Source organism: Pleurodeles waltl, chromosome 8 (genome assembly GCF_031143425.1).
Source record: "Pleurodeles waltl isolate 20211129_DDA chromosome 8, aPleWal1.hap1.20221129, whole genome shotgun sequence".
NCBI lineage: Eukaryota > Metazoa > Chordata > Amphibia > Caudata > Salamandridae > Pleurodeles > Pleurodeles waltl.
In genome coordinates this window covers 19,118,347-19,138,735 of record NC_090447.1, presented here as the reverse complement: position 1 = coordinate 19,138,735, position 20,389 = coordinate 19,118,347, and the positions used below count along the sequence as shown (strand labels likewise).

Here is a 20,389-nt window from a genome sequence, read left to right as displayed (position 1 = left end):
TTATGGTCCACAGACTATTTCTGTGAGGGTGTCAGCGGACTGATGGATACCTAATAGGCACCTCACTCATGTGATGCTTAGTGGGCTGCAGGGGCTGCAGTCCATCTAGTTCTCTCATCATTATAGATTTTTCTAACACAGGAGCTGGGGTAACTTTTGTGGTAAATTTACATACTTCATACTCCTTTGAAATATTATATTAATGGATGGAGTTTGATTTGGTAGGTCCTAAACAGGGAACTTTCATACATACAGAAGTTAAACCTGTTGATTAAGAACCTTTGTGACTCAGAAGTCCTTTTAGGATATCGAGATCAAGCATAGTTTGATGGATGTGAGAAAGTGGATTTTTGTTTGAGGGGGTGAACACCATTCCTAAACAACAACCAAAATCCATGTCAGGGTGAACCATAAAAATCACTAAATTAATCTGTGCTTGCCCCTCTGGTAGCTTGGCAAAAAAACAGTCAGGCTTAACTTAAAAGCAATGTGTTAAGTAGTTATGCAGCACATAAACACAAATAAAGTGATAGCAAAACACAGGAAAAATCCTACACCAATTTAGAAAAACTTTACATTTTAGTAAATAAAATTGGGCAGTAACAACCAAATCCAATCAGTTGAATCAGGGATATGCAAGGTTAACATTTTTAGTGAAAATAGCATCAAAAGCACAAAGCACCACCTGTAATTATCTGGTCAGGCCAGACTGGAACAAACTCATTAGTTCAAGTTAACAGAGATGGAGCGCAGGCCGCATAGACGGACTAGATTAGTGCTACTGATAATTGCACCTTATGGCAGTGGATCTCATTGATTCCGTTCTGATTGGAAACTGTGAGGTCTTGCATTGAGTTGCATTAAGTCAATCAATCATAGATTTGTAGAGCACAGCTAATCACTCATAGGGTCTCAAGGCACTGTTTGTAGGCATGCTGCTCAGTCGAAGAGCCAGGTCTTGCGGTCCTTCCTGAACTGCTTCAGTTATGCGATCTGCCTGAGCTTGAGAGGTAGCGTGTTCCATTCCCTGGCAGCCAGGTGGAAGAATCATCTTCCTGCTGTGCTTTTCCAGATCTTGCGGACGGCTGGATGGACGAGCTGGGAGGAGCAGAGATGTCTGTTGGGCAGCTAGAAGGCGAGGCAGGTTTGAGGTATGCCGGTCCGATGTTGTGCAGTGCCTTGTAGGTGTGGATCAGGAGTTTGTATGTGATGCGCTTGTTGACTGGGTGTCCAGGATGAGTCTGGCTGCTGCATTCTTGACTCTTTGTAGTCTTGATTGAAGTTTCTTGGTGATGCCGGTATACAGTGCGTTGACGTAGTCGAGTTTGCTGGTGATGAGTGTGTGGGTGACTGTCTTCCTCGTGTCGGAGGGAGTCCACTCGAAAATCTTCCACAGGAGTCGCAGGGTGTGAAAGCATGATGAAGAGACGGCATTGACTTAGCAGGTCATGGATAGAGAGGAGTCCAGGATGATGCTCAGGTTGCATGTGTGGTCTTTGGGGCCGGGGGCATTTCCCAGAGTGGGTGGTCAGCAGGAATTGTTCCAAGCAGAAGCGGTGGAGGCGAAAACAAGGATGTCTGTCTAGTCCGAGTGGATTTCAGGCAGCTGGCCTCCATCCAGGCAGCGACTGCTCTCATCCCGTTGTGGAAATTTCTCTTGGCCTTTGCAGAGTCCTCGGACAGGGAGAGGGTCAGTTGGGTGTCGTCGGCGAAGAAGATTATGTTATGCCTGTGTTGTTTGATGATCTTGGCAAGCAGGGCCAAATACATATTGAAAAGCATCGTACTAAGTGAAGATTCTTGGGGCCCTCCACAGCATGTGTCTTTGGGTTCTGAAGTGAACGGCGGTAGTCTGACACTCTGTGATCTTCCAGTGAGGAAGGACATGATCTAATCTAGTGCTTTATCACAGATGCCGGCGTCATGTAGTCTGTCACAGAGGGTGGAGTGGGAGATGGTGTAAAATGCAGCAGAGAAGTCAAGGAGGATGAGTGCGGCCATGCCTCAGCGGTCCACTATGATGCGTATGTCATCAGTGGCTGCTAAGAGTGCAGTTTCAGTGTTGTGGTTGCTTCTGAAACCAGATTGGGATGGGTCCAGGATATGGTGTGCCTCGAGGAATTTGGCGAGTTGCTGGATGACAGACTTCTCCATTAACTTGACTGGGAAAGGGAGCATAGAGATGGGTCTGTAGTTCTTCAGCTCCCTAGGGTCGACGGTGGGTTTCTTGTGTAGCAGGTTGATTTTGGCATGCTTCCAGTCGGAGAGGAAGGTGGCAGTCTTGAAGGATTGGTTGATAGTTCCACAGAGCTCTGGTGCTATGGTGGCGCCGGCCAGGCTGAAGATATGATAAGGGCACGGATCTGAGGGGGCTCACGAGTGGATGGAGTTCATCAGTCTTTGGTTGTCCTCTTTGGTGATGGGGGTCCAGGAGTTTAGTATCTGGTGAGGTGCTAGGTCAGTGGTGGTGAGCAATGCTGGTGAGTTTTGGTTCCTGAAGCCTTCATAGAAGTCCTGGATTTTTAAGTGAAAGAAGGTGGCGAGGTCATTGCAGAGGTTTTGGGAGGGAGGGAGGGAGGGATGGATGAGTTGTCTGTCCTGGGGTTAATGAACTGTTTGACGATGGCAAAGAGCTCTTCGCAGTTGTGAGTGCTGGTGTTGAGGCGTGCCTGAAAGGTGGCTTTTTTGGTGGCTCTGATCTTCTGGTGGTGCGTGGTGACTGCATTCATGTAGGCTGTGCAGTCTTCTGTTGATTTGCTTATCCTCCATTTCCATTCCAGTCATCTGCAGGAGCGCTTGGATCCCTGTAGGTCTGCCATAAACCATTTAGGTGTTTTGCTCTGTCGATATCCTGCTGTTTTCCTTAGGGAGGACTACATTGTCAGCACAGTTCAAAAGCTAGTGGTGTAGATTGCGTGCAGCTTCATTGCTGTCTGCTGCATCTGGTGGGAGGAAGTGGTTGAGAGCGTTGGTGATTCAGGCTTCTGTGAGTCTGCCCCAGCGTCTGCCAGGAGGACGGGGGCATGGTGCTGTGCGGTGTTCTTTGTGTAGGTAAAGTGGATGCCCTTGTGGTCGATCTAATGGTGTTTGGAGGTGTGAGAGATGTTGTCCCCTGCTGAGAAAATGGGGTTGAGAATGTATCAGTCTTTGTGGCTGGGGACGTTGATGAGTTGTTTGAGGCTGAGAGTTGTGAGGTTGTCCAGGAGGTTCTTGGTGCGGGGTCATCATGGTTTTCAAGGTGGAAGTTGAGGTCGCGAGTGGAGTGTAGTCAGAGGAGGTGAGCACTTGGGGGGGTGACATTGGCGATGTCTTCGCAGAACTGGGGTCGGGTTCCGGATGGCATGTCGATTAGGGTGCCGCGGAGGGAGGTATTTGGGTTGGTATGAATCTGGAAGTGTAGGTGCTCGTAGGTTGACTGAGACTTCGACTCGTTGGTGGTTGTCAGGCAGGGGTTGCTCTTGTAGACTATGGCAATGCCTCCTCCAGGCCGGTTGGCTCTGTCTTTGTGGATGACTTTGTAGTTGTCCGGGATGGGGTGGTGGTGGGGTGATCCAGGTCTCCTTGAAGAAGGCATGTCCGGGGCTGTTGAGTCGACGAGGTCCTAGACTTCTTCTGTGTGCTTGACGAGGGAGCGTGTGTTGAGGAGTATCCACTTGAGGTTGTCGTCCGTGAATGGTGTGGGATCATGAGGTGGTTCTTGGAGGGTGCTGGAGCAGGCATAGCAAGAAAAAGGTCCATAGGTATTCCTGGGGTCGGCTCAGTGGCAGGCTGAGGATCTTCCTTGGCTGAGGGCACGTCGAGTGCTGGCGTCGAATCAGCGGATGGGACGAGAACCAGGGTTCGTGGCGCTGGGCCCAGTCCAGGCACAGACGGATGCAGACGGGCGCAGATGGGCTTTTGAAAGGGCACCCGCTGCACGCGTCCGCCATTGAAAAGAGGAGGGAGGCAGGGATGGGTCAGCTGGGAGGCTGAAGCGTGGGAAAAGATCTTTGCGGGGGCAGGCCGCAGGGTCAGCAGCTGCAAGGGAGGAAAATGTGGGACAGAGCAGGAAGAGAAAAGATACAAGTGGAGAAAAAGAAACTAAGGACAATGAATAAAAACAGAAGTAAAATCAGAAGTTAAAGGCAGGAGGTCAGAGAGACAGTAGATACTTATTTGCAGATGGCCACTATGCCACCAAGGATGAGGCGCAGGCGGCAGCCTGTGGGTGGAGTTGGGCCTCGAACTGAGAGACAAGCAGGGTCTCAGTTCGCTCAAGGCAGAGGCAGCAGCAGCAGCAACAGGTGGAGCTGCAAAGGGGAGGGCAACAGATGCTGACCAGGAGGTCAGAAGTGTAGCCCTTTCACTGCGCAGCGGGCGCCATTAAGAAGAGGAGGGAGGCAGGAGGTCTAGTCGGCTGGGAGGCAGGCGGGTGGGAAAAATCGCTCTGCAAGGGAAGGGCCACAGGGGCAGCAGTAGCACGGGGAAAAACGTGGGACAGAGAAGGGAGAGAAAAGAGACAAGGGAAGAAAAAGGAACAAAAGACAGGAAATAAAAACAGAAGTAAAGGCAAAAGTAAAAAGCAGACAGAAGATACTTACTTGAAGATGGCCACTAGGCTACCAGGGATAAGGCACAGGCGAGAGCCTGCGGGTGGAGGTGGACCTCGCACTGAAAGTCAAGCAGGCTCTCAGTTCACCCAAGGCAGAGGCAGCAGCAACAGGTGGAGCTGCACAGGAGAGGGCAACAGACACTGACCAGAAGGTCAGAAGAGATGCCCTCTCAAGGTGCCCCGGGTGCCATTAAGAAGGTGAGGGAGGATGGGGTCTGGTATGGTCATTTGCGTTGCGTCCGTTCCAGTCAGTTGTGTTGCGTCAATTGTGGTGAGGAGTGGTGAGTTGCTGTGATGCGAGGTCCTGCAACATGTTGCAATGCTCTACATCAAATTCGATGGAGTCCATGGTTAGGTTGATACAGCACCTCTAGCTCCGCTTCTAAGGGTCCAGGACTGAGGTGCACCACTTGGGATCAGACGTCACTGCAGACAGATTCTAAGTGAGAGGTTCAAGGGAGTTGGAGCTTGTTATGTCCCTGTAGCTTACACCAGGTCTTCAGCCACCTAGCCGTTGGAGTCAATATGGTGGTCCTAGGTTCATGGAGCAGGTCCAGATCGTCTTCAGTCAGCAGGGCAGCAGAGCAGTCCTTCTGGTGGTAGGGCAACAAGCAGTCCTCCTGCATCTTCCACAGGCCCTGTGTACTGAAGCCTGGATTTGAGGGTCCGATTTGTATGCCTGGTGCCAACTTTGATTTGAAAGACAGTTCTGGAGTTTTCCTCCTGCAGATGGCCAGGAATGTCCTGCCTTCCCGGCCTGGTCCAATGATGTCTGGAGTCACAAAAGGCTAGTGTGAAGTTCTTTTTGTGTGTGTGTGTTCTGGCAGTTCCCTTGAAGTGCAAGTGGCGCTGTGCACAGCGCCGCCCCCCCCCCCCCACGTGCAAGGATGGCCCATCTTGCCACCTCCCAGTTTCCCTTCTGTGTGACTGTCTGGAAGGAATACACCAAGAACAACTGACAACTACACCTAGTCATGTGATACCTAGTCATGTGCTCTAGGAAACAGGCTGCAGGCAGCAAATGATTAGGACAAGAAAATGTCAACTTTCTAAAAGTGGCTTTTTCAGAACATGTCACGCATGGGTGACTGATATACCAGGAATATCTTTGACAGTATTGCCAAAGATTCCCCAAATATATTGAAGAGTAGGCCACAATTGTGTAACATAATGTTATGTGGACTGCCTCACTATATGAATAGTCGGTCACTAATAGTCTGGAAATAATACACGACGCGATGCATATGTTATTTATTGCTGCACCCCAAAATATGTATTCATAAAAATGCAAATTTTAAAATATACGCTCTGGAACTTGTGGGGTGCCCATTTGAGTCTCATGGACTACTTATGAAATATATTAACCAGAGGTTATTTGTCCCGGGATCTCTGGGGCACCTGATCAAGAGCCCACACAAAGCAGAACAGGTATTTCTAGGGCAGACGTCCCTTTAACCATTCTTAGCTGGGCTGAGTGTGGCCAGGAAACAGAAATTAAAGAAGTAATGCTTGGGCAGGGGTTCTGCGATGAGGAGCTGGTGCCTCTTCACTCATGAAGTTATGAAATGGAAATATGAAGGAGATGAGGAGTAGAGACTGATCTACTTCATTGGGGGGAAGGTGAGAAAATTCTGCTTTATTGGCAATGGTTAGAGTCCAGCTCCACTAGGATGAGAGACTAAGAGCCATATTTACAGGAAATGATGCATCTCTACATTGTGCCAGCGATGTGTCTAAAACAGTTGTTATGCACAGGAATCTGTTATAATGCCATGGATGAGCCATATTTAGAATATGGGAGACTATGGCGGAGGCCCAAGGTGTGTCAGAAATTCTGATGCATCTGTGGGAACTTTGATACAACGATTGCACCCAAAAATAGGGACATCGCTGAAGTTGACCTCAGAACTGACATAACTTTATCAATGCGTCAAAATCTAGAGGTGCTGCATCAGTTTAACTGACGAAAGTAGCCTAATATTTTAGGACCACTCTAAACGACTGTAAAATGGTGAAATATCACCATCTACGCTTTTACATTGGTTCTGGATATAAGACGGCATGCATGCAGTATGTCTATGTGTCACATTACAGTGGGCATAGTGTGCATAAGTGGCGAGACCTGAGTATGTGTGACATAGTGAGTAACAGCGTAATGGTCTAAATTTATCTTTGTGAATGAAGCCCATCATCCGGTTCCTGACCGGACCTGCGATAATGTGATTGCATGATTGCAGAAGGCCCAGTTGGACTGCAATTATGTGAGCGTTGGATGCCCAGTTAGCGCTGTACCTGTTAAACTGATGATGGCCTGAACAAGGCTGCAACTGCCCAATTAGAGAGAGCCCAGTCGGAGCCATTTCTGTGGGACATACAGCCTGGACATGGACAGCCACTGCAGATTACAGAGGACTCCCCGGGATTGTACCTATGGACAGGACTTCCAATTCCGAACGGAACCATCCAGGCCAACATAGCTGCGTCCTCAAATGACATCCCGGGACCCGGTGCAGCAAGTATAAGAATAGGGCTTGGCTCAGATGTGCTGCCAAATGTGACCTGCACCACACAGACTGAAAAAAAGACTTCTCTGTTCTCTGCAGCTTTCCACAAGTCTACAGGAGAACCACTCAGACTGCAAAGCAGCCAAGAGAACTCAGGAGACTCTTCGACTCATGAAAGGTAAAGACAAACACACTGGGTACATCTTGTGAACTGCGATCAATTGAGACTGCACCTTAGTCAAATTCACTCTACTCCTGATTAATCTTGGAGAATGGTGTCCTAGAAACCAAGGAGAACACTGACAGGTTAGGTGTACCTTCAAACAGAAGCGCGTGGCACAATCCCATCTTGAGATAGTGCTGGCACTACAGTGCTATCAGTATTAAAGAAGGAACCGCACAAGTGGCCCCTTCTATAATACTAAAGTTCCCTGGAAGTGCACAAAGCGGATACACACACCAGTTACGCTCGCAGGGCACACTGTGTAATATCCCCCCTGGTGTCCTAAAGAACTTGCCAGCTCTTTATGTAACCCTTGACATACGCAAAAATTGCATGTAGTAGTACACCAATTTTAAGAGTATGGAAGGGGACTCAGTTAGCTCTGGCAGTGGTTAAAACAATATCTGCCCCTTATGCTGATTTCAAAATACTGAGCCAACTGTATGAACCACTGGGCTCAAAATATTGGTTTCCAATTGCAACCAGCATTTTTTAGAAAAGTTTACAAGTAGGGCAGTTTACCAAATGTAGAATCATAGTGGGTCACAGTCCACCCTACCTCATCAATATTCATAAGCAATGCCATTGGTGGCCATCAAAGGGATCTGACTGCGATTTATGAGACTAAGTCAGAAGGTAAAACTTCTGATCGGAACAAACCTGGCCCCTCCATCCAACCCACTCTCCATCAAGGTTAACCTTAGCTTTCACCCTAACTCCGGGCAAGCACAACCAGATGACCACAGTTGGCATGAAATGCTTTGTGGGGCTATTTTTACCTTCAAAGCGTTTTAACTCTGGTTCTACTGACTGGATACTTGTCGTCTTGATTTAATTTTATATATTAAATGTTCTCCATTTTTTTCTAAATTGGTTTGGGATTTTTCATGTGTTGTGTTTTGTCTTTGCTACTGTTTGGGTACTACATAAATACTATACACTTTGCCTCCAAGTTCAGCCTATCTGCTCTGTGCCACAGCTGCCTGGGGGTCGAGATCAAGTATCTTTAAGATTTTAGTGGTTCACCTTGACAAGTATTGTGAATATTTTTGAGGTGGGTTCCTACCCTTCTCAACTAATAATCCAATATCATATAGTCTGGCTTTGTATAGTCTGTAGGAAATCCAGGACCAGTAGTGTAACACATTACAACAGGTGATTTGGAGACTCTCCTCCCTCAATTCTCTGTTGGGTGTCTCTTATAGCAGTGCCCAATCCTACAATTCTCTTCCACATGCTCCACCATCAACTGTACCTTTCAATAAAGTCTGAAGTCACAAGCGAATGGTCAAGGGTACATGGGGAAAGAGCATACTTTATAAATCCAACGCCTCCCTCCTGTCTTTGTCCCACTCGTTCAAGGATGTCAATATAGGGGAATCTGGAAGTGGGAGAGGACCAGCAGCTTTTCTGCTTCTGATGTAGAGCAATATTTGTTTGTGCCTCCATTTCTGAAACACAAACAACCCAAATTCACCATGCAAAGCAGTGAAGGACTTTGGTGTATCTACACTCACCAGATTCGCAACTATGTTTATCCAATTAGATGACCGCACAGCACAATATAGAGAAGTACCACCTATACTTAGTTCAGAATTATTCCAGAGTGATGCACCAACATCTACATTTGTGCATGTCTTTTATTTCTGTGGGCTACTGCCCATGACTCCCTCATGACCCTGAGTGTTCAAGGTAAGTTGAAATAACTATTGGAATCTTGTGTATATCGTGTGACATAGCATGACAAGTCTTCAACATATTTCTGTTCAATTCTACCCCACATCAGAGAATTACGATAAACAAGGGCACTGTAGTAATTTTGCTAGTTGGTGTAATAGATGAAATACACACAAGTCAGGTAATCAGAAGTGTCTGGATGGGATGGCAGAATGCAACTTGGGGAGTTTGAGTCTGGGCCTCATGTCCCATGCAAACACTCTTATTCCCTTGTTCATGCTCAACAGACAGTTATGCTTTGCTGCCTCTACAAGTTTAATTACTTGGACTCAACCCTATAGGAATAATTAGAGTGAAGGCAACTTGGTATAGTCATTCTAGGTCTGTGTTATAAGAGGTTACAGGTTGTCAGTCAACATTCCATCTATGCCCTTATTCACTGGGAGTATTTTAGCTTTCATGGTAAGCAACAAATGTCCTAGCCTTCTACTGTCACTTTCATTGTACCTCTGGATAAGAGCATTATTTTCCCAATGTATTTCATGTCCAGAAAATAAGGAAAACTTGGAAATCAGGGAGAGTAGAGATGACCCAGAATTTCCCGGGGTAAGTAAAATATCATCTGTATAAGGAAAATGTTTAGAACATCCTGCTGTTGTATTGACTCTTTGTTCCCTGCATGTTCATATTATGTTTAATGGCTGTCACCATAGGTTTGAGTGCTAGCAAGAATGGGGAAGAGATGAGTGGGTATCTTTCCCTCATTCCAGTGGTATTAGAGAATGAGTTTGGATGCTATCCCTCTCTTCTGATTGAATATCTGGTAGTGAAATGTTGCTTTTCGGGACTTGTTGATGCTATAAAATTCCCCAGGAAATCTTGGCCTAGGTCCAGGCCTTCTTACATTGGTCCAGGTGGTCTTTTGCTGTCAATAGAATCCAATCTCATTCAGAAGCATGCAGGATCTGCTCTTATTGACCTCTGTTTGGTTGCTGTGGACACTGTCTCTTCAATGATAGAACCCATAATGGTCTTGATAGATGTAGGTTCCTTCAGTAACATTTCAAATGCAATCTCAGGGTTGCTACCAGTGGTGGCATCTGTAGTAGACATGGGTGTCCTACTGGCACCTGCCTCCTCAAATAGGATATGACAGGACTTATTTGGTTTGGACATGAGGCAAGGACTCCATAACCGCATAAAGTGATAGTTTATTCTGAAATTGATAAAATATGCAGCAGAACGCCTGCAATCAATCGAAGAGTGCGTCTGTGCCACGCAAGTCAACACTGTACAGTCAATGAACAGGAAGGGACCAGAAGCACATTCACAGTTCTCAATAACTAATTTCTTAGTGACACACATCTTGGAAGGATCGTAGATGAATAGTTTTCCTCCATCTCTCTTGTATGAGCATGACCTATCTATCATGCCATGCTATATTGTAGGATTTCTTGCATTTGTCATGAAACATATCCTTCCATAATCTTACTAAGAAAGGGAGTGGGGATTAAAGACAGGTCTGTAAATTGCTGGATCCATTGGGTTTGCTAATATTTTCTTCAGTAACATAGTCATCTTGAGGTCAAGCGCGGAAAAGTGAACCTTTACTCTGTTGGATGTACAATACCTGGATAAGATGTTTGAGGCTCCTAGTAGGACAGCAGCTCTACTAGGTTGTTCTGGGCTTAAAATTGCAAAATACAGTAAAGATAGGATCTGAGAAGAATCTACCCAAGTAAAAGATGATAAATTCATCATCACTACTCAGATCTTGAGAATATTATTCATAAAGAAGGGCATGGAATTACTGCAATACTGATCTGAGACAAATGGGTCATTCTATACTATCTCTTCTCATAAAATGTTGAATAAGTTTCTTGTTTAGTTCATTGCCTGAGTGATCTGTTCAATTTCTGAAGGGAAGAACTGTGTCCGTGTGACATAGAACTATGGTTGAGGTGGCAGTGTGAGGAATGTTACGAATGTATAAGTTCACCAAGAAGGAGACTTGATGATATATAACTATGTTAATTCTGCACTTTACAGTCATGCCAACAGACTACAGTCACCATACTATGCCTCCTATTTCTCCCCAAAGCTCACCTGCAGATATGTCTCCAGAGCCGTCCAGACAGTCCAGTCCTCCATCTTGGCCCCATTCTTGATGTAGTTCTTGATGCCTTCCTTTCGGATTTTTGGCTGCAGGCACTCATGTGCTTTACTCCTTGGGATCCCCAACACCTTTTCACTCACATAGACAGACCAGAGATTGCAAGTGGCCTCTGTAGCATTAGGTGTGATATTCCAGCCCCAGCATTGCCGATTGTGCCCCAACTCATGGAGGGGACCCCATGTTCCAACACTTTTAATGTGCTCCAGGTCTATGAGTTCTTTTACTGATTGCAAATGGCACATAACAGGATAGCCAGAGTGCATCCAGCCTGCAATGAGAAGACAGGGGAATCAAAGGCCACACAAACACTGTGCATGAACAACAGCTTCTTTTAAGCTTGTACAATAGTCTGAGGTTGCTGTGTTTTTTCTACGAGTCTACAGAGAGACCAGACTTTGCTGTGAGAAGTGAGAGATGATACCTGCAGTCCCACCTTCCCATCACTTTATCCTGCTTTAACAGTATAAGGCATGTTTGGGCTTATTGGGCTCAGTGTGATCTCTTTGATTTGGTAGCTGTAGCTGAACACACACAAGATGGTGGAGGGTGCACACATTGTAACAAATGTGACTAATCTAATGACTGACCAAGCTCAAAGTAAACACTGTAAAATCACACAGACTGTATGACTGCATTGAGGTTTGGAAGACAGACTAGTAACAAAGCAGGTACACAATGCGGAATAAATAGGGGAATCAGGCAGAAGGGATTTTTCAAATGTCAGTGCAAATCCAGCAGAGAGCAGGTCCTAAGATGCAAATTTCATGTAGGGACCTGAGGAGGATGAGGGGTGAGACTATGTAGAATGCTGCCAAGAGGTCCAGACGAGTGATGGTTGCAGTGTCTCCTCTGTCAAGGATCATGCGGATGTTGTGTGGAGCAGTGATAAATGCTATTTCTGTACTGCAGTTGGGCCTGAATCTGGAGTGCGTGGTTTATGGAGCTGGTGGTTGCTGAGGTGGTCAATGAGGCATTAGTTGATTAGTTTCTCTAAGACCTTTGCCAAGTATGGTAGGAGGGAGATGGCTCTTTAGTTGGAAAGCGTGGCTAGGCCAGGTTGGTTTCTTGAGCAGGAGCACGATGGTGGCAAGTTTTCAGAAGTCCAGAAATGTGGCTGAGTCAATGGAGGCATTGAAGATTGGTGTTAGTGCTTTGCTGATCGGTAAGAGTCTTTTGGCAAAGGCATGGTAGGGGCAGGGGCAGATGGAGGCCCAGGTAGATGGTCTTCATGGTAGCAGCAGACAGGGCCTGTTCATTAGGTCTGAGAGGAAGTTGAATTGTAACAGTGATGGAGTCTGGTAGAGGGTCGAAGTTGATGTAGATGGAGGTGATTTTTTTTACAAAAGAATTCTGAGCTCTTGTTGCACAGGTCTTGCGAGCCGGTGATATTGCTGGAGGCAGCTGGATGTGCGATGAAATCATTGATGATTATGAAGATTTGTTGTTGCTGGCATCAATGTGATCTGCAAGAGCTGTGCTCTTGGTGTTCTTTGATGGTACCATCTTAAGGCTGATTTGAAGATTTTCTTTATCTGCAGTGTCTTGACTTGTTTTAAATTTTTTATCATATTGCTTGCAGTGGTGTTTCATCAGCCTGACTTCCATTGTGTAGCAGCTGACATTTGGACAGGCTCTTGCTGTTGCATTTCACTTGAGGGGAGCCAAGTTGTCAGTGCATGCTGGGATCCAGCTGTCGAGGTATTTGAAGGGTTTCAGAGGAGGGTGAGGGTGCCGATGTAGCGGATGAGGGGTGCTATGAAGTCAGTGATGTCGCTGGTGAGATTGGGTGCTGGGTCCTTGTGGTCTGTTCATAAGTGTGCCACTCAGGGAGACGGTGGTTGTGATATGTATCTTGAATGTAAAGTGTTCCATGTAGCTGATGCTGGTTTCTGCGGTCATTCAGTAGGTCCCATATCTCTGTTGTACGTCTTGTGATCGTGAGTGTGAGTGTGGTGTGTTTGGTCTGGGAGATCATGGGCCAGAGGCTGGTTTATGTGAGTGTGAGCAAATAAGGTGCTGGGTGCCGTTGGGGTGTAAGTAGTGGGTGTACGGTGTGGGAAAGTGCATGAGAACATGCATGGGGTGCATATGAATGCTCCTTCTGTGTTTTATAGTGCTGTGTGGCAGCAGTGCCATGAGCAGCGGCAGGGGTTAGCAGCAAGGAGGAGCATATAAGGAAAGAGGTAGGTAGGGGGAGAACTATAGTTCCTGGTACTGGGTATGGGTATGGTCCAGGCACAGATGGGCCTTTGGCACGCCAACAACACTGCCACACTGCAGCCGCCATTTAAAAGGTCCTGGGAGGATGGAGAAGTGCAGGGTACTATGGGTGGGAAACCAGTGATGTCACTTCTTGTGTACATGGATGATGGGATATCCAGTGATGTCACTTTGTGTGCAGATGAGCAATGTGAAAACCTCTTGTGTGGCTTCTTCTTTTAAAGACTGTTTTGGGGCAAAACAATGTGGTCACCTCCTTTGAGGATAAATGATGAGAAATCTAGTGATGTCACTACCTGTGTAGATGGATGATGGGAAATCCAGTGATGCCACTTCCTGTGCAAATGGGCATGGGGATATGAGGTCCTCTTGCTTGGATTCTTCTTTAAAATGCAGTTTTGGCAGAAAACCAGTGATGTCAGTTCTTGTGCAGTTGGATGATGAGAAACCCAATGATGTCACATCCTGTGTAGATGAGCAATGGGAAAAAAAAAAAATCCCCCATTCTGCCATTTATTGACACCCACTTCTCTCCACACACTGTCAAAGCTCTACTGTAGTCTAGAATTGGCTACGAGAACAGTATGTTACTGGGGTGGCTCAACAATCTCTTGATTGTTGTCAGCTGATCCAGAATGCAGCAGCAAGGTCACTGTCAGAGCTCAGGAAATAGGACCATATCGAGACACCTTTACATCCATTACCTTTGGCACCAATGCATGAGCAATTCAAGACACCAGATAAGTACAATGTGCAATGCTAGAAACTCCTTTGGACCATGAAACTTGATCAGAATAGGTAGAGTGAGAGCACCTCACCGGAAGTTCCAAGAGAGTGCACCTTGAAGCAGTATGGTGACTCGTAATTAACTGCATGTGCAGCTAGAAAGAAAGTGCTAGGGGTGCATGAGGTGACACACACCAGAAACATGCAACACTTCTTCCACAATATTTATATTAAAACAATCTACACAATGCTGTGACCACCACCATGTATCACTGCAGCACCCTTATTTAAATCACTGATAGCCTTCCCAAGGAAGTGCTGCTTTGGCAAGACTGAGATCCAAGACTTAGTTCCCAATATGATAGAATGGAAAGCATGACACTGGCCTTTTCACACGCCAAGAAGATGTGCCAATCTGAACAATTTTTCAAACTTTGACCCTCATTATGACCCTGGCGGTCTTCTGACCGTCAGGGTAAATGTGGCGGTCCCACCGCCAACAGGCTGGTGGTGCAGACCAACTCATCTCCACTCATACCGCCAGGGCGGTTGAAGCTGCTGGACTGGAGATGAGCATCTCTGACCCGGCGGTCCACAGAAGACTGCCGGCAGTATTAGGAACTGGCTTCCAGCCATGGTTTCCACGGCGGTAGCACCGCCACGAAAACCATGGCAGAAAGGCTACCGGTGACAGGGTCTTTCCTGTCACTGGTAGACAACTCCCCCACCCCCCACAGCAAGCACTAGACCACCCTCCCCCATCCAGCCACAGCGCCCTCCACCTTCCACCCCCCTTCCTGCATACATGCACACAGACACCCACACGCACCTCGCACACACCCATTCACCTACACTTACATACATACATTCACCTCAGCACTCATACACGCATTCAACCATGCATACTCACACCCATCCAAACATGCATACTTACACGCAGACAAACATGCATTCACCACAACACTCATAGTCGCATACACACATTCATACACACACGCAGACACCACACACTCACACACGCACACACAACAGCCCCACCCCTCACCACCCCCTCCCCTGTCAGATGTTCTCCTTACCTGGTCCATGGAGAAAGTCATCCAGCAGGGAACGGGAAGGGGCACTTTCAGTCCCACCAGCGCCCCGCCAGCCGGACACTGCCAGGCTGTATTATTGCCCACGGCTAGTGGAGTCCTACTGTCATGGTGGGGCCGGTGGGGGAACCGCCAGAGCACCTCTGCCCTCCAGCACGACTTCTGCCGGAAAGTGTGGTGGAAATCCAGCAGTACTCGTGAATGGTGGGCGGAAGACTGCCAGCACTGGCAGTTTTCTGGCGCCCGCGGCTTTGGCGTTCTTGCTAAAAGACCACCATAGTCATAATGAGGGCCTATATGTCTGATTGCATTACAGCTTAGACTCTTGAATGATCTCATGAAACCTAAAGAATGAACATCAGTGACACATATCCCCCACAAAGCCTCCTCTCTTAGGGTTATCAATCGTCAGCATAAGGAGACTTTCTCCGAAGCTCTGTGTAGCTCAGTCATAGACATCATTCACTAAATGTCCACCAGAAGTAGAGGAAGCTGTTTTTTTCAGGACGGCTTCTCAAGGCTTTTGGACTGATTATGTCCTGTGGGCAAAATCCCAGCACATCGAAGTCTTGACGTCCGTTTGTGGGGCAACCTAACTGATAATAGAATACTTATTACATTTTTAAAGATGTTACAGAGAGTGGTAGGTGCAGAGGGGGCTGAGAACCAGGGGCCATGGGGCTAGATGTAAGGCTCTGCACAAAATAGAAGAGACCGGAAAAATAAGGATGGTAACTCAGTTTGTGAAACTTAAAGAGTAGATGGTGTATGTGAAACTGAGAGACTTGTGTGCAGTATAAAGGAGAGGATCTGTGTGAATACATAATCCAAGCTACAAGGCCAAATACTAATTTGTATTTCCCTAAAGATAGTTATCATGAGGATTGTAGATATTACTGTATTCTTTAGTTTCGGGGATTGTTCATTTTCTAAATGAAATTAGTCTTGAAAACCTCCCAAACTAGTGATTCCTCCTGCTCTGTTGAGGAGAAATTAATTCCTGATCTTGTGACCTGGAATGAATACCTGATCTCCGGAGCTGGAAGGAATACATGCTCTCGTGAACTGAGATTAGATCGTAATTTTTAGTTCAGTTCACTTTTCAACTTAAATCACATGAATCTGTAAGACCTGCCTTTCTAATCATTATTTACCACATCAACTTTGAATCAGAGAATGTTTGGGGTCTGCAGGAAAAACAATGAATGTGCTCAATTGAATAGTCAATATTAGTAAACACTAAGCTGGTCCTCTTGTGTGGCATCATCTTACCCTACCATTGGTGCCATCTGTCAGTAAGTGCCAGGGTGCAATACTTGCCACACGATATTTGTACATCAGCCACAATTCTCTCTGGTCTTGAGAAGTGGGAAGAGATAGAAGCTAGTTCTGCAACCGCTGTCATCATGTGGTCCCATGTGGACATCAGGGCACGGGGGTTCTCCACAAGGCGGGCATTCTCTGCAGGGACGGTGAGGAAGATGTTCTCAGTGGCAAACTCTGCCCAAGGGGCAGAGTAGTTCCGGACAGTGTTCAGCCAGGCAAACTCCGTGGTTTCACCTGCAGCAGAATCAAAGATAATGGCACTTGTAAACCTGGACTGAACATAAACACCAGGCACTCTACACAAGATGATCTCCCCTCCCACTTTTACTCCTGAGTGGGACGACAGGCTTGTGGGAAGCATTTTCAATAAAAACAGAACAATCACATGCCCAAAGAAGTAAAGATGTTATGCAAAGGAAAAAAAACTGAGAAATACTTCAATTTGCTTACATTGATTCCTTTGCATGTAGGACATCACTTTTTTCCATACATTTCTGGAAACTTAGAAAGTAACCGTGTACCATTAATTAATTATTGAATAATAGACTGGGAACAAAAACTATATATTTTATTCAATACCCCTTCAGTTTTGAAAGCACAGTCTACCCACCATGTTTATAGAAAGGTGCACGCACAGCCCCTCGTATGGTGATTTGCACAGGCCCAAGCCGGCATCCGGTAGGCACCAGGATATAGATGAGGCCTCCCCACAGGTTAGAGATAGTCATCTCCTCACTCTGAACCTTGTAGATCTTGATTACTACTGGTGCGCGCAAGAGCTCCTTCTCATCGCTTAAGTCATCTGAATGACATCCAATCTGCACCTGGAGGTAAGGAGGTGGAATCAGCGTGTGGGAATGGGACATGGTTATAAATTACATCAATCAACAAAAGTGGGCAACAGTGGACCACACGGAGCATGGTCGCATGGATTGACTCTACAAGGAAGTGCTGCCATTGTTGAAGAATATCAGGTGGATATGATGTCATCAGTTAACATGAGTGGGGCTCCAGCAGACCACACATATACTATCGGGAACATGGAAGAGCAAGTTTGGAGAGATAAGTCTGTTTTATTGTGGGAATGAGGTGTTCTTCCCTTGTGTATAAATGGGATTACAGCAAGACACACACATATTATAGAAGTTTGGAAGCACATCTTTGGTGAGGATGTTAAATTATTGTATAGGAATGAGGTGTACTTCCCCTGTACATGGATTGCCATGAGCAGAGTTACAGCATACTGCATGCATGCTATAATAGCTTGGAAGAAGACATTTAGCAAGGAGGATGCTTTATTGTATGGAAATGGGGTGTGTGTCCCTTGTGTATGAACTGACATGAGTAGGGGTACAGCAGACCACACGCTTACTTTAGCAAGGGGGCTGAGTTATTGTATGGGAATGGAGTGTGCTTCCAATGTGCAAACATTTACATAAATGGTGATACAGAAGACCACACATAGCAAGGAGGCACATCTTAGATGAGGAGGTTCAGTCATTGTGTGGCAGTAGAGCGTGCATCCATTGTGTATGAACTGACATGATTGTGGATACAGAAGACAACACATACCATAGAAGTGTTGAAGTGTGTCTTTGGAGAAGAAGGTCTATTATTTTGTGGAAATGGGACGTACTTCCCTGGTGTATGAACTAAAATAAGTTGAGGTACAGCAGACCACAGATGTACTGTTAGCTCCATGTAAGTGTATTTTGGGTGAGGAGGCTTTGTTATGTTGTGGGAAGGGAGCATGCTTCCTGTGTGAATGAATTGACATGAATGGGGATGCAGCAGACCACATACCTATAATACTAGAGAGAAAGCAAATCTTTAGCAAGAATGTTCAGTTAATGTTAATTTTTGCACAAGAATAGACTTCTAATGCGGTGCACTAAGCAGGGCACACAGTATGGTACCTCTGCTGGGCTATGTGCAGCTAAATAAAACTTGGGCCCTCATCTCAATGCAATATGTCCGCAGCAGTGATGTGAGCTAGTCACAAAATTACTCATTGTTCATCATTTTATTTAACCCCATTAAGGACAAAATATTGTCTTGATAGACATAACAGAACAGATAAAAATGTGAAGTCATTTCATTCCATTATAATAAGTGTCTTACCTGCAGGTCTGCTCTGATGGCAGCTGGTGGGAATAAAATGGTTGCATTCTTCAGAGGGTAGAGGTAAAGGCCTGTGCTTCTCCAAGCTGTGGATCCTGCATGAATTGAGACAACATGGTTAAAGAAACATTGCTATAAAATGTGTAATACCGCACACAGAATGAGGATTGTATATTCAGGAATAGTGGATCAAGGCAAACTGATATTCATGCCAAGGTTCAGTATTTTAGAGTGGGCAACTCTGTGTGTGCATTGCTGATAGGGATGTGAGCACCATATGCAAACTGGATTATTACTGGCTGTGTTAAATTAAATGCTCTTTGCTGTCAATCACAGAGCCACAGCGTGTGAAGCAGTAAGATATAGGAGATAGGACTGGGAGTAGTGGACTCTGAGTAATGCACAGGAGATGTAGCCAGAGTGATAAATCTTGCAAAAGATCTTGGTTTGTATTTGAAAACATACTGGTGCATAGGTGCATGCACACATGTGTGGACTGATATTCTGTGTCCATGCCTCGTATAATGCAGACTGTGGCGCAATGGTGGTAATTCCTGGGATATTGTGGGGAATCCATGGTGCAATGTCAACCCTCCTACTTTGAGGTTGGCCCTGGCATAATGGTGGTCAATTGTGGCATGTTGTGGCTGTACCATCTGAATTCTTTGGTGCACCTGTCATGTGGTATCCTCTCCATTATTTTCTTGTACTAACATCTGTGGTTTGGTTTGTAGGGGACTCTTGCGACAAATCTTCTACAATGTGGTCTATGTTTTTGGATGTAGCTCACTACCAGGCTATATGTGGATCAACAGTCAACCTGAAATACTCTGCCGCATCAACTAAGTAGCACATGATACCTTCTCTGATAGCAGCAACCTGGCTGCGAAATTCCTGAGACCAGAGACCCCTAGCAATCCTTAGCTAAGTAACCTGTGCAGATTTGATATCAAAACCCCAGATCATCAGAACCAAAAAAGTAACATGAACAAAGATCACTTTCCTCTGCTGTTGGAGGAAGTATCTGCCTTAGGAGGAAGATAGGGGAACATCTCCATAATCAGTGATACATGGTTCAGGTTAGTACATTAAAAAAGTACACAACTTTAAGACTCATTCACATCTTATGAACGGTGGAAAAATAGGTCAAGACAGTAAACTTCAAGATGACAATGTTGCAGGATATCATCCCAACAATGGATAATGGTCAATAGAGTAATAATATGCGTATTTGCACATCCCAGTGAATTAAAGGCAACAACAGCAGGTTAAAATTGACCTGAGCTCTTGATATGGTGCCACAAGGAGGGACGACACATCAACAAGATTTCAGTAGCTGTTGGGGAGCTGCAAGGACTGCTGCAGACCCACAGAATGATTTTATTAGAAAGGCATCCTAAGGCTCCTGGGGCTTTCCAAGCATGGCCCTAGGAGAGGATTGTCACTATTTAATAGCTTCCTGAACCTGTGCTTTGCACAGGCGCTCAGAATGAGGGATTACCTTGTGCTTGGTCTCAAATGACAGTATTTGTCACATCCCAGTGCATGGTGGAGTGGCGACTTATGGTTAGTTTTGTCTGGTTAGCAAGCTGAAAAGAGTATGTAACGAAGACCGCTGCTAATAATATTTGAAGGCAGTAGATAAATTGTAAATGAAAATTATAACTATAGCTTTAGAATATTTTAAGTTTGTGCATTTTAAAGGTGCATTGTATAGGGAAAATATGTTTTCCT

General features: G+C 45.8%; 1 protein-coding gene across 1 annotated transcript in view; it reads right to left on the bottom strand.

The window, feature by feature from the left end:
* Positions 1-3,465: 3,465 nt before the first annotated feature.
* Positions 3,466-20,389, bottom strand: part of LOC138249308 (TRPM8 channel-associated factor homolog) — a 48,033-nt gene continuing 31,109 nt past the window's right edge. The window contains exons 3-7 of the mRNA XM_069203266.1: positions 18,656-18,750; positions 17,145-17,358; positions 16,529-16,768; positions 11,102-11,439; positions 3,466-4,017 (exon numbers count right to left, since the gene is read on the bottom strand). Of these exons, the coding sequence (XP_069059367.1) occupies positions 3,466-4,017; positions 11,102-11,439; positions 16,529-16,768; positions 17,145-17,358; positions 18,656-18,750 (1,439 nt within the window). The remainder of the gene's footprint in view (positions 4,018-11,101; positions 11,440-16,528; positions 16,769-17,144; positions 17,359-18,655; positions 18,751-20,389) is intronic.